Source organism: Hevea brasiliensis, chromosome 6 (genome assembly GCF_030052815.1).
Source record: "Hevea brasiliensis isolate MT/VB/25A 57/8 chromosome 6, ASM3005281v1, whole genome shotgun sequence".
In the NCBI taxonomy this organism is placed as follows: Eukaryota; Viridiplantae; Streptophyta; class Magnoliopsida; order Malpighiales; family Euphorbiaceae; genus Hevea; species Hevea brasiliensis.
In genome coordinates, this window is record NC_079498.1 from 99,224,442 (window position 1) to 99,237,666 (window position 13,225).

Sequence of the window (13,225 nt, forward strand, 5' to 3'; positions counted from 1 at the left end):
TCGTATTCATAGATGACATTTTGGTATACTCTCAGACTGAGGAAGAATACGTTTGGCATTTGAGGATGGTGTTGCAGACTTTGAGGGAGCACCAGCTATATGCCAAATTTTCAAAATGTGAATTTTGGCTAGAAAGTATCTCATTCTTGAGACAAGTGATTTCTAGTGAATGCATTCAAGTGGATCCCAAGAAAATTGAGGCTATAACTGATTGGCTTAGGCCTACAACAATCACTGAGATACGAAATTTTCTGGGCCTAGCTGGCTATTATAGGCGTTTTGTGTAGGATTTTTCCAAGATAGCAGCTCCACTAACTAAGTTAACTCGGAAGAATGTTCCATTCATTTGGACAGATCATTGTGAGGAGAGTTTCCAGAAGCTTAAGGAGTGTCTAACCACTGCCCCTGTGTTGACATTACTGATGAGTAGTGAAGGATATACCGTGTACTATGATGCCTCCAGAGTTGGCTTAGGGTGTGTTTTGATCCAGAATAGAAAAGCAGTGGCTTATGCTTCAAGGCAGCTAAAGAGGCATGAGCAGAAATACCCCACCCATGATTTGAAAATGGCGGCTGTAGTCTTTGCACTAAAGATCTAGAGACACTACCTGTATAGTGAAGTGTGCGAGATATACACCGACCATAAGAGTTTGAAGTACATTTTCCAACAGAGGGATTTAAATTTGAGACAGAGGAGATGGATGGAGCTTCTGAAGGACTATGATTGTACCATCCAGTACCACCCTAGGAAGGCTAATGTAGTAGCAGATGCTTTGAGTAGAAAATCTTCTAGCAACTTAGAGCACATATCAACGGAGAAGAAACCGTTTATTCAGGAAGTACATGAGTTAATGGATCAAGGTCTGATTTTAGATCTTTCTGATGAGGGGGTATTGTTGGCCCATTTTTCAGTGAGACCAGACCTGCGAGATAGAGTCAGAGTTTCCCAACACAGAGACCAATAATTGATGAAGATCAGAGAAAGAGTACAGTAGGGTGAAGGTGGTGAGTTTGGATTTGCTAATGATGGCGCCCTTATGCAAGGTTCCAGGATATGTGTGCCCGACGTGGACAATCTCAAAAATGAAATCATGCGAGAGGCCCACTATACACTGTACAATGTCCACCCAGGCTCCACCAAGATGTACCATGATATGAAAGATAGCTATTGGTGGAATGGCATGAAGAGAGACATAGCAGACTTTATGTCCAAGTGCTTAACTTGTTAGAAGGTGAAGTTTGAATACTAGAGGCCGTCAGGGAAGCTGCAGGAGCTCCTTATCCCAAAATGGAAGTGGGAAATAATTACTATAAATTTTGTGACTGGGTTGCCTCGTACCACGCAGGGATATGATTCGATATGGGTAATTGTAGACGGTCTGACTAAATCATCTCATTCCTTGCCTGTGAAGACCACATATTCTGTTGCACAGTACGCTCGGCTCTATATTTGTGAAATAGTCAGATTGCATAGAGTTTCTGCTTCCATAATATCTGACAGAGGGCCCCAGTTCACTTTTCGATTTTTGAGGAAGTTGCAAGAGGCACTTGGCACACAGTTGAACTTTAGTACCACTTTCCACCCTCAGACAGACGGGCAGTCTGAAAGGAAAATCCAAATACTGGAAGACATGCTTCGCATGTGTGTTTTGGATTTTGGAGGTCAATGGGATGATTAGCTACCCTTGGTGGAGTTTGCCTACAACAACAGTTATCATTCCAGCATAGGGATGGCACCCTATGAGGCACTATATGGCAGAAAGTGTAGGTCTACTCTGTGTTGGACGAAAATAGGAGAAGCGAAGGTGCATGATATAGACCTAGTGCAGTACACTTCAGAGATAGTTCCTTTAATCAGGGAACGATTGAAAATAGCTTTCAGTAGGCAGAAGAGTTATGCAGATCCCAAACGGAGGGATGTAGAGTTTGCAGTAGGCGATTACGTATTCCTGAAGGTTTCTCCGATGAAGGGAGTCATGAGATTTGGAAAGAAGGGCAAGTTGGCACCTCGGTATATTGGACCTTTTGAGGTTACTAAGAGAGTTGGAGCAGTTGCCTACCTGTTGGAGTTACCACCCAACCTTTCTCATGTTCATCCTGTATTTCACATCTTCATGCTCAGGAAATACATACCTGATCCTTCTCATGTGCTACAGCAGGATATAGTAGAGTTGAAGGAAGACTTGACGTTTGAGGAGCAACCTGTAGCCATAGTGGACTACCAAGTGAGGCAGCTAAGATCAAAACAGATCCATATGGTTAAGGTTTTGTGGAGAAGCCAGTCAGTGAAAAAGTGCACCTGGGAGTTAAAGCGGGACATGCGTAGCAAGTACCCTTATTTATTTAATGTATAATTCTAATATTTTATTCTGCCTTGTGTAAAATTCGAGAACGAATTTTCTATAAGGGGGGAAGAATGTAACACCCCTAATTTTTAAATTTATTATTTTATGGGTAATTATTTATATTTTGTTTTATTTAAATTTTAAGAAATTATTTGAAATTTTTCGAATTTTAGAAATCGGGTTCAATTTTCCGAAAATATAAAACTTTGATGATTTTTAAAAATTAATTTAAAAACCACGTAGTAAAACTAAAAATATATTTGAACTCTACGAATTTTTTGAGTTTTCTAGAATTTTTTTGAAATTTTTGGGTCTCGTTTTCGATCCTAAAGCAGAGTAAAAATTCAAAATTTTATATCATGAATCTGACCGACCGAATCAAATCGGACCAGATTGGACCGGTTGAATCAGATCGGCCATTTCCTTTTCTTCTTCCCTCCGCGCGCACACTCGACACACTCTCTCTCTCTCTCTCTCTAACTCTATCATTTTCTCTCTCCTCTCTCCTCCTCTCGCCGCCCCAGCCTTCCCAGCTCGCCGGCGCGCCACCCCAGCTTGTCCCCCTCGCCGGCTATCACCTAAGGAGCCGAGAAAACGTGCCCGAAGACGCCCCAACGCGCAATGCATCGTTTTGTCTTCACGGGTCGATTTCGGCCGATCCGACTACCAATTGGACCGGGTCTTGTGCCAAACCTTTTCTACACCTCGAGAGCTTTCCATAGACACTAAGAACACTAAAATCCATCGAGCGATTTGCCTAATTTTTGTTCGGGAAGTTTTAGTCCATTTTGATTTTTGGGTTAAATTTCTTGTAAATCGTGAACCCCACGAGAAAATCGAGAGTACGGGAGTGCTCCACTTATCGAGAGCTTTGTGGCAATACCAATTTTAAAATTTTTCGACACTGTTTTTTGGTGGGTCTCGCGAAATTTCTTAGTGTTTTTCCGAGCACTAAATGAGCTTAGAAAATTTCGTAAAAATTATATACTAATCCCCGTATTGTGGGCTTAGTGTAGTTACCTTCAATTCGCGAAAATTCAACGGTTGTCTAGGTCTGTAAATTTCGGGCTAGGTAAACAGGCTACCAAAAAAGTCCTGGAATTGGGTCGAGATTTTGGCTACCCCACCATTGTCAGACGTCCTGAGCGCATTCCCAGGGTCAGAATCGGCATAGGTAAACCTGAACCTTACTTTTTCTTAATTATCTAGTGCTTGAATTGGATTAAAAATGCATAAAATATTCATGGTAGCTTAGAAAATTATAATTCCTTTTGCATTAGCTTAGTAATAATGCTAAGGATCGCGGGGCAAAATTTTAGAATTTTTAGACCTTATTTGGGTAGTTTTTGCAAAAAGGGTTAATTATAAGGACTAAACTATAATTTTTCATATTATGATTGTTGACTGTTTGGATGGGCCCAGGAGGGGTTATGTGATGTGATTGAGTTGTGGGTGTGTGGTTTGTGGATATAGAAGTGCGTTTTAAGCCATTTTACAGGTTGGGTAGGTTCTAGGTATAGGGGAGACTCTGTCGGATTTTCAGTACGACTTAAGATATTTTTGATCTTTTCTTAGTTTGTATTGAGTCAAATGTATTAAATAATTATAATAAAATTATCAGATGAGCCGGGACAGCCTTCTTCCTCCGCCCAGCCGCCACAGTGACTTCGGTTAAGTCTGTGAGTAAAATATTAATTTTAATTGTAATTTCGATATTATTATATGTTCAAGTATGCCCATGCATCACTTATAAATATGTATCTATGTAGTTAAATAATAGGCACATTTTATATTACATTCATAATTGTTGAAGTGCCAGGGATGTTATTTGTGGTAATTTGGAGCAGTGTGTGTGCGTGACGTGCGTGTGGTATGGTATTGGATATGGACAGGATGGGTAGACACGGCTTGAGAGACACTCGCTAGGACCCGATTCTTCGGGGTAGACACGACTTGAGAGACACTCACTGGGACCCCGTATTTGGTTTATTAAATGAAAGTTCGTCTTGAGAGACACTTGCTGGCAGAGGTTGGATTAAGAGGGTTGTATAGGAGATCAACTCCCATATATGTATTGTTTGACAGTATTGGGTTTGTGAGTTCTCCAAATTGCATTTTTACTGTTATGATATGAAAATTATGACGATGTTGCATTTCACTCCACATGGTGCATTAACTTTAGATAGCTATAGAGATTATGGTTAAAATTGATATTTTACTCTCTGAGTCGAACGCTCACTCCTATTCATCTATTTTTCCAAGCTACAGGAGGATTATTTGTTGTAGTTAACCTGCTCTTCTTCTTCGCAGGTCTATTAATAGTATTTAATGTATTTTGTACAATTGAGTTAAATTTTAGACTTCGCATATGTTAGAAGCACTTATTTTTATTTTGAGCATGTATTATAAAAGTTATGTTGGACCTGTAAAATTATTAACTGTATGCATGATGGGATTAGATGAGGGAGCTGAGCTCCTATTTGAGTTATGACATTTTGATTATGTGGATGGTGAGCTGAGCTCTCCAATTTATTATATATTGTGTTTACAGGTCGGACGAGTCAAAAATTTTCCATTAAATGGTCCATTTTATGGTCGGACTCTGTTCTGTTGAATTCTTGAAGTTGGACCCAAATGGGCCTTAGAGTTGGGTTGAGGAATAGTTAGACTGGCCTAGGTTCTAGTACCGGTCCGGCTCATAGGTTGGGTCGTGACATTGATGTATATAGATGTGAAAGTATTCATATTATTTTTTTTATTTTTATTAATTATAAACTAATATAATATAATAATAAAATTTTCAATTAAATTTTTTTAGTTTAAATATATAATATACCTAGAATATTGATAAAATAAAATGATAATATTATAATTAAAATAATAAATAGAATAAAATATGGGACTGTTTTATAATAAAATTTATATTATAAATTTATAATATTATTTTGCTATTATTTGGTATAACTAATGAAAAATTAGATGAAAAATTAGATGGATTGAAAAATAATTTAAATATTAATAATTAAATAGATGCATTTTAAAAATATTAAGATTATTATGTAAATTTCATAAAATCTTAAAGATTAAATTATAATCTTTCCAAGACTTTATATATATATATATGTTTTTGTGTGAAGACGAAGATTTCATTAAAGAGGATTAAAAGGCTGGTAAACCCATTACAAATTGATGCTGGTACACAGGATTGACATTGAACGATGACTACTTTCGAGCTAGGCAATGTGCTACTCTGTTAGCAGAACGCCTGACATAATTAAAAGAGACTAGATTTAATTTTATTTTAATAACTTTTAAAAATACGAACATTTTATTTATTTTAATAAAAATAAAATTTAATTTTTTATCATTTTGATAAATTAAATAATTTTTAAATACTTTTTAATTAACTAAATAATTGATATACAAATTAAAAATATATTTTAAATTAAAAATTACAAGTACGTAGTAAAATTAACCAGCTATTGTGCTACGCGCAAGCAGCGAAGCACATTTTTTCTATTTCGATGGAGACCATCACCGGCAAGTCATGTGTATATTATATATCACGGCACTCGTTTGCTAGAAAACAGAAAAGCTATCAGTGTTAGATGAGAGAGAGAGAGAGAGAGAGAGAGAGAGAGAGAGCCACCTACAAAGACTCCGAGAGTGAGCATTTGGAGAGTTCTTCATAGAAGTCTGCTTCTTGATGTGCCTTCCTGTGATTGAGGTTCGTCTTTGCCTCTTTCACAGCCATGCATCGTTTCTTTTTTCATTTTCTTTCCCGGGTTTCATTTCTTTTTCGTTTTTTAATCTGCAATTTGGGACCTCAGTTCATGAATTTTTGTGTTTTGATTTAATGGCAATCGTTCTCATAGCTTTCGTTGAATTTATTTTTTTTTTCTTTTGCATAGCAGGGAAAGAGAAACCAATGGCGGGTTCGACGTCTGTGCAGCCGCAGTTCATTGTCAGCACTGGGAATCGGAGCTTTTCCAATGCACCCCTTATTGACAATTCAGATACTGATCAAATTGTTGTTCCTAACGTAAGTTCTTCAGCTTACTTTCTATTTGTTAATTTCATTGCATCTTTCTGGGTTTGTTTACTTGATAATACTGTAGTTATTTTTTGTTTTGAGTGACCTCCATTTGTTTGAATTAAGTCCTCAGTTTATTTTGTGCATGTTTACGCACCTGTTTATTTTTTGTCATAGAGAAAGAGTCCAACGGTGTTTATTGGGTTCTGTAATTAATCAAGTTTAAGCGATTATTATTATTATTTTTAATTTTGTTATTTAATTGGACAAGGCAGCTTTGGATTCCTCTGCTTTCTGTAAGAAGCAAAAACAGTTTTGGCTTCTTTTGCCAATTAAATAAGATGGGAAGTCACCTATTTGGTTCAAGCATTTATCTGTTGATTACCTGATTTCAACTCACTGACATAAAAGTCCTTGTTGACGTCTTCTGTTTTTTTCTTCTAATTTAAGTGGATCAAAGGACTCATTTTATGTCCCTCTTCACACTTGACTTGATCAATTGAGAGAGAAATTAGATAAGTTCAACTTAATACTTATGGTAATCTAATTGTAAAATTATTTTCTTTAAAATATTTATTTTATCCAAAAGGGTTCAATTCAAGTTGCCTTCATGCTATTCATCTTTTTTTTTTTTTTTTTTTTGTTTCTCATTTCTTATTTCTGAGTTTTCGTTTGAACAGACTGATATCAGTAAGACAGAGTGGCAGACATGAGCATTGGATTACTCTGTTTTAGATATTATGACTCGAAAATCAAAATATCTCTTGCTACATAATTTTAGGAAATTCAAATCAAATAAAGAACTTTATATTAATAATTGTAGTTGCATTATATCTGGAGGAATGTTTGATGAGGATTCAATCCACCTACAAGTCTTTCTAAAACTACAGGCTTGCCGCTGTAATACACCCAGAAGCTTCGATGTGGTCCCTAAAACATCATAGATTATCCTATACAAATGCATTGACTCCTTTGGTACTAAAATTAGTCTCGAAAAATGCCTGCAGACAGACAGCGTATATTAATAATTAATGAAGTTACATTTTGATATAAAAAAGACTTAACTTGGTGGTGTGATGTAATTTTTAGCCATGAATGCATCTGCTTTGCAAACAATAATTAGAATGGTTTAGCAGTAGTGGGAGGCTTTTGTATGACATGGCTAAAGCTTTTGAAAAATTAACGACTGATAGATTGGAGAACGTCATGGAAAAACAAAGCTTTTGAGGGTCAAAAAATAAATATTGATATTCAGTCTTAATAAGAATATTTTTTTTTTCTTCTAATACCAGTACAGATAACTTGTCAACGAAGGATATCTTTTTTTTAATATACTATGATGCTGTTACTTTTAATGAAAAGTACAAAAATTCAGTGAAAAGTGAAATACGATAGAAGGTAAAGGATTTATGCAACTAAGATACAAAATAGGCATATCCATGTAGGCATGTATATGTTTATGTCAGGCAGGAGTAATTTTTAATTTTCTGGCTTACATCACAGAAAAATCCTCACATAAATATAGTGATTTTTTATTTTAGTTTTTGAAGTAGAAAGTAACATTTACCTCCCTCTACCCACCCTACAAAAAGAAAAAAAAAAAAGAGAAGAAAAATGTCCCTAGAGAAGAGTAGTTTGTGATCTTAATGGTAATAAATAATGGAATATTTTATAGGTTTTCCATTTATTTGGTTCATAGGAGAGCTGGCTTGATTAATCATTGATCAATATATTAGAATTTCTTCACTTTATAGCGTCAATTTGCTGTATAATTTTATTGGCCTTTCAGAAAAAACTCTCATTGCATTCCCTCAATATTGTCATTCTTTTGCAAATACCGTTTGTGTCATTGGTCCCAATCGCTCTCAGCTTTGAAGTCTTGATTTTGTGATTGTTTCACAACATTTTTTTTATGCAAAATTTGCATTTTTGTAGATGGTGACTTTGCTCGTTGTTGCGTTATCTCTGCATAGAATTGGTTTTGAATGAGAAAATTAGTTGATGGAATGCCATTTTCACTTTGTTTATGCAGAAGAAAAGCTGGAAGAACCTGTTTGCATATATGGGTCCAGGGTTCCTTGTTTCTATTGCATATATTGACCCTGGAAATTGTGAGCCCGAAATTTCTAAGTTTGTTTGTGCTGCCACATGTTAACACAGCCGCTAATAATTTATGCACTAAATATTCTGTGTTAACCTGCAGTTGAAACTGACCTGCAGTCAGGAGCAGAATACAAGTATGAGGTACATTCATTTTTTCTCAATGCAGCAGTGTTTTCTTCATCACCTCTTCTCAGTTTTCTATATTGGAGTGGATCCATGAGTCTAATCAGGGTCATCATGCATTGGCATAACATATTACCATGGGAAGTTGCCAACAATGCAAAATTTTAAACTCTAATTCAATTTGGCATTTTTTTTCATCAATGTCCAACAATGAATATGGTAGTCATTTATTTAAAAAATTTCCCAGAATCTTCTTTACCAGCCAACTAGAAGCAACAGAATGAAAGATGCCTAGTCTTAGTCCATCAAAGAGGCTCCTAGATAGGGTACACCGTAGTTTCCAGAGCCATTTTGCCTTTCATTTTAAAAAAAATTCTAGGGGATTGTGAAAAGTAATACTAGTTTCCCTCATACAGATGCTAATACTTTTTATTTTATTTTATTTTATCATACTTTAATTCAATATGCAGCATTACTTTCCTGAAGGATTTTTATATATTTTTTTTCCAGTTACTTTGGATCATATTAGTGGCCTCATGTGCTGCTCTTATTATACAATCTCTAGCAGCCAATTTGGGGGTTGTCACTGGTATGCGGCATCTAAATCTGCAACTTTAGTACATATTTTCTCCTAGCATACCCGTATTAATTGCCTGCATTTTTTTTCTTCCAAATGTAATTTGTAATTGTAGGAAAGCATTTAGCAGAACATTGTAAGAATGAATATCCTCGGGTGCCAAACTTCATCCTTTGGATTCTTGCTGAAATTGCTATTGTTGCATGTGATATTCCTGAAGGTAAGTTTTGTTAATTTGCTTAATTTTTTTTATTCATATACATGTATAATCAATATATTGCTACGAGCTTAAAAATTGCATTTTGATATTTCAAAAATAATATTTCCACATGCATGTACTTTTGAGCATCTTTATATGTATAATCAAAATTTTAAGAAGATATGGCCAAAATAGCGATGCATTCTCTTATATAACATGTTTCTTGTCCACTAATTTTTGTCCTAGGATGTTTGTTCTTCACCGTACTCTAAATGACGTTCCTTTCTTTTTCAGTAATTGGTACAGCCTTTGCATTGAACATGCTTTTCAAAATTTCTGTGTGGATTGGTGTTCTTCTAACTGGGCTTAGCACGTTGGTTCTTCTAGCACTACAGCAATATGGGGTACATCGTTTTCTTCTTAGTCCATGTATCTTGAACTATTAAGATTAAGAAAAATATAATCTTGTCTCTCTTTTTTTTTTTTTTATCTCTTTTATTCAGTGTTATGGAAAGTTAATCACTATATTATTTCTCTGTACATTCTGTATTCTGTATTTCTATTTAGGATTTATTATTTAGGATTTCTTCCTAATTAGTAGAACACAATTATATGAATCAATCGTATATATATACCCATGTACAGATTAATTAAAATTAAAGAGAATCATCTCTTTCTACATGGTATCAGAGCAGGTCATCTATTTAGAGTGACTATTTGTTCTCAACACCTAGCTCAGGAGAAACCTTGATCGCCGACTGGCCGTTTCGACTCCGATCAACATCGCCGGCGTTGCCTCAACCCCCTCATTCCACCATTGTGTGTTGTTGCCTGATCCAGTACACCATTAAAGGACTTCTGAGGTTTGGCTCTCAGATCCTATTTCGGTATTTGCTTGATTTGTGATTTTGGGTTATTTTGCTGCTGTAAGCACTTTGGATTAGCGTTTCGGTTAATTTTCTTTGTCTCAACAAATGACAGACAATAAGAATGCTATTTTTGATGTGATTCCGGTGATGACTAAGATTACAGAACACAAACTTAATGGTTTGAATTACCTGGAGTGGAGTAAGACTGTTAGGGTCTATTTGCGTAGCATTGACAAGGATGATCACCTTACTAAAGATCCACCTACGGATGATACACAACAAACTTGGCTAAAAAAGGATGCTCGGTTGTTTTTGCAGCTTCGGAACTCAATTCACAGTGAGGTAATTAGTTTAATTAATCACTGTGAATTTGTTAAGGAATTGATGGATTACTTAGATTTTCTGTATTCTGGTAAAGGGAATATCTCCCGTATTTATGATGTTTGTAAGGCATTCTACCGTGCTAAGAAAGAGAATAAGTCTCTCACGGCTTGTTTTATGAATTTTAAACGGGTATATGAGGAACTTAATGTATTGTGCCTTTTAGTCCTGATGTGAAAGTTCAGCAGGCCCAACGGGAGCAACTGGCTGTTATGAGTTTTCTTGCAGGCCTTCCTTCAGAGTATGAGACTGCTAAATCTCAGATTCTGTCTAGTTCTGAGATTTCCTCTTTGTATGAAACATTCACACGGGTCTTTCGTACAGAGAGTACCCAATCTTCACAAACACAAGAGTGCTCTTATTAGCCGTAATCCAAATGGACAACAGGGTAATAGAAGAGGAAGTAGAGGAGGAATTACAGGCAACAGAAGTCATCAGCGTAATGGAGAGGCTAATTCTAATCAGGACTCAAGAGGAGTTATTTGTTATTATTGCCATGAACCTGGCCATACAAAATATAATTGTCTTTAACTTCAGAGGAAAAATCAGCGATCACATATAGTAAATATGGCAGCAGAGGAGTCTACAGTATCTTCCTCTGAGAAAACTATTTTGGTATCTGCAGAGGATTTTGCACAGTTTTTCTAGTATCAGGCATCTCTAAAGCCTACCAGTTCCTCTGTCACTACGATCGCTGAGTCAGGTAAATCCACTACATGCCTTGTGTCTTCCTCATCCAAATGGGTTATTGATTCTGGTGTGACAGATCACATGACAGATAATTCTAGTCTTCTATCTGCTTTTCAGTCTAATCTCACTTCCTCTATTGTTACTTTAGTTGATGGTTCTACTTCTTGTGTCATGGGTTCTGGAACTGCGAACCCGACTTCGTCAATTTCTTTGTCATCTATTTTGTGTTTACCAAAATTCTCTTTTAATCTATTTTTTGTTAGTAAACTTACTCGTACCTTAAATTGTTCTGTTTCCTTTTTTCCTGACAAGTGTTTGTTTCAGGATCTTATGATGAAGCAGATTATTGGTAGAGGACGTGAGTCAGGTGGTCTCTACATTCTGAAAAATCATGTATCGCGGTCGCTTGTTTGCTCCAGTACCTTAACACCTCTTGAAGCTCATTGTAGATTGGGCCATCCTTCTTTGTCTACCATGAAGAAGTCGTGTCCTCGCCTGATCTTTATCAGTACTAGAATGTGAGTCGTGTCAGTTTGCAAAACATCATCGTTTGCCTTCTGTGTTTAGAGTCAATAAACAGGCTTCATCCCCTTTTGAGTTAGTTCATTCTGATGTTTGGGGTCCTTGTTCTGTTACTTCTAAAACTGGATTTCGATATTTTATTACTTTTGTTGATGATTACTTTCGTGTTACCTGGTTATATTTAATGAAAAATCGTTCTGAGTTATTTTCTATCTTTTGTGCTTTTTATAATGAAATCAAAACTCAATTTAATATTTCTGTGCGCATATTAAGAAGTGACAATGCCAAAGAAGACTTTTCAGCACAATTTTAGTCTTATATGACACAAAATGACATTCTTTATTAGTCTTCCTATGTGGATGCCCCATCCCAAAATAGCATGGCCGAAAGAAAAAATCGGAATCTTCTTAAGGTAACCGTGCTCTTCTTTTTCAGATGAAAGTTCCTAAACACTTTTGGGCGGATGCAGTTTCTACGGCATGTTTTTTGATCAATCGTATGCCGTCTTCTGTTCTTAATGGGGATATTCCTTATACTGTTTTGTTTCCTAAAAAATCTTTGTTCCCTGTTGAACCCTGTATTTTTTGTTGTACCTATTTTGTGCGTGATGTTCGTCCACAGGTTACTAAATTGGATCCAAAGTCTCTCAAATGTGTCTTCCTTGGGTACTCCCGGCTGCAAAAAGGGTACCGCTGTTTCTCTCCTACTCTTAATCATTATCTTGTTTCTGAAGATATCACATTTTTTGAGTCCACTCCATTTTTTCCTCAATCATCTATGAATGAGAGTCAGGGGGAGGAGGTTGATCTTTTAATATATACTGTCCAATCAATGTCTAGTCCTCTCCCACAGCCTGTTTTTTCTGTCTCTAGACCTACTCGACCTCCTGTTGTTCATGTTTATTCTAGAAGATTGGAGATTCTTGACTCAGATCCTCCACCAGCTACTTCGTTGGGAGATCCTATACCTCATACCGATCATGATTCTGATCTAGACCTACCCATTGCTCTTCGTAAAGGTAAACATTCATGTACTTACCCTATCTCTTCTTTTGTTTCTTAATACTGTTGGTGAGGCACTGTCTCATCCTGGCTGGTGTGCTGCTATGAAAGAGGAAATTAAGGCTTTAGATGCTAATGGTATATGGGAACTGTTGCCTTTGCCCACTGGTAAGAAAGCTATTGGTTGCAAATGGGTATTTACAGTAAAGGTAAATCTTAATGGTTCTGTGGCTAGGTTAAGAGCACGCCTTGTAGCAAAAGGATATGCTCAGACATATAGGGTTGATTACTCTGACACTTTTTGTCCTGTAGCTAAACTTACTTCTGTTCGCTTGTTTATCTCTTTAGCAGCTACATATGATTGGCCCCTGCACCAATTGGA

General features: G+C 36.3%; 1 protein-coding gene across 5 annotated transcripts in view; it reads left to right on the forward strand.

Moving 5' to 3' along the window:
* The first annotated feature begins 5,913 nt into the window (after positions 1 to 5,913).
* Positions 5,914 to 13,225, forward strand: part of LOC110650389 (metal transporter Nramp1) — a 79,730-nt gene continuing 72,418 nt past the window's right edge. For 3 of the 5 annotated variants that reach the window (XR_009149530.1, XM_021805336.2, XM_021805338.2), the window contains exons 1-7: positions 5,914 to 6,072; positions 6,260 to 6,387; positions 8,411 to 8,489; positions 8,582 to 8,622; positions 9,115 to 9,193; positions 9,297 to 9,401; positions 9,675 to 9,784. Coding sequence is in view for 4 of the 5 variants with exons in the window: in XM_021805336.2 (XP_021661028.1) it covers positions 6,274 to 6,387; positions 8,411 to 8,489; positions 8,582 to 8,622; positions 9,115 to 9,193; positions 9,297 to 9,401; positions 9,675 to 9,784 (528 nt within the window). In the remaining variant the exon portion in view is untranslated. Of the gene's footprint in view, positions 6,073 to 6,256; positions 6,388 to 8,410; positions 8,490 to 8,581; positions 8,623 to 9,114; positions 9,194 to 9,296; positions 9,402 to 9,674; positions 9,785 to 10,287; positions 10,592 to 13,225 lie in introns of those variants that run through there. The other 2 variants (XM_021805337.2, XM_058148732.1) reach the window with 2 other exon arrangements.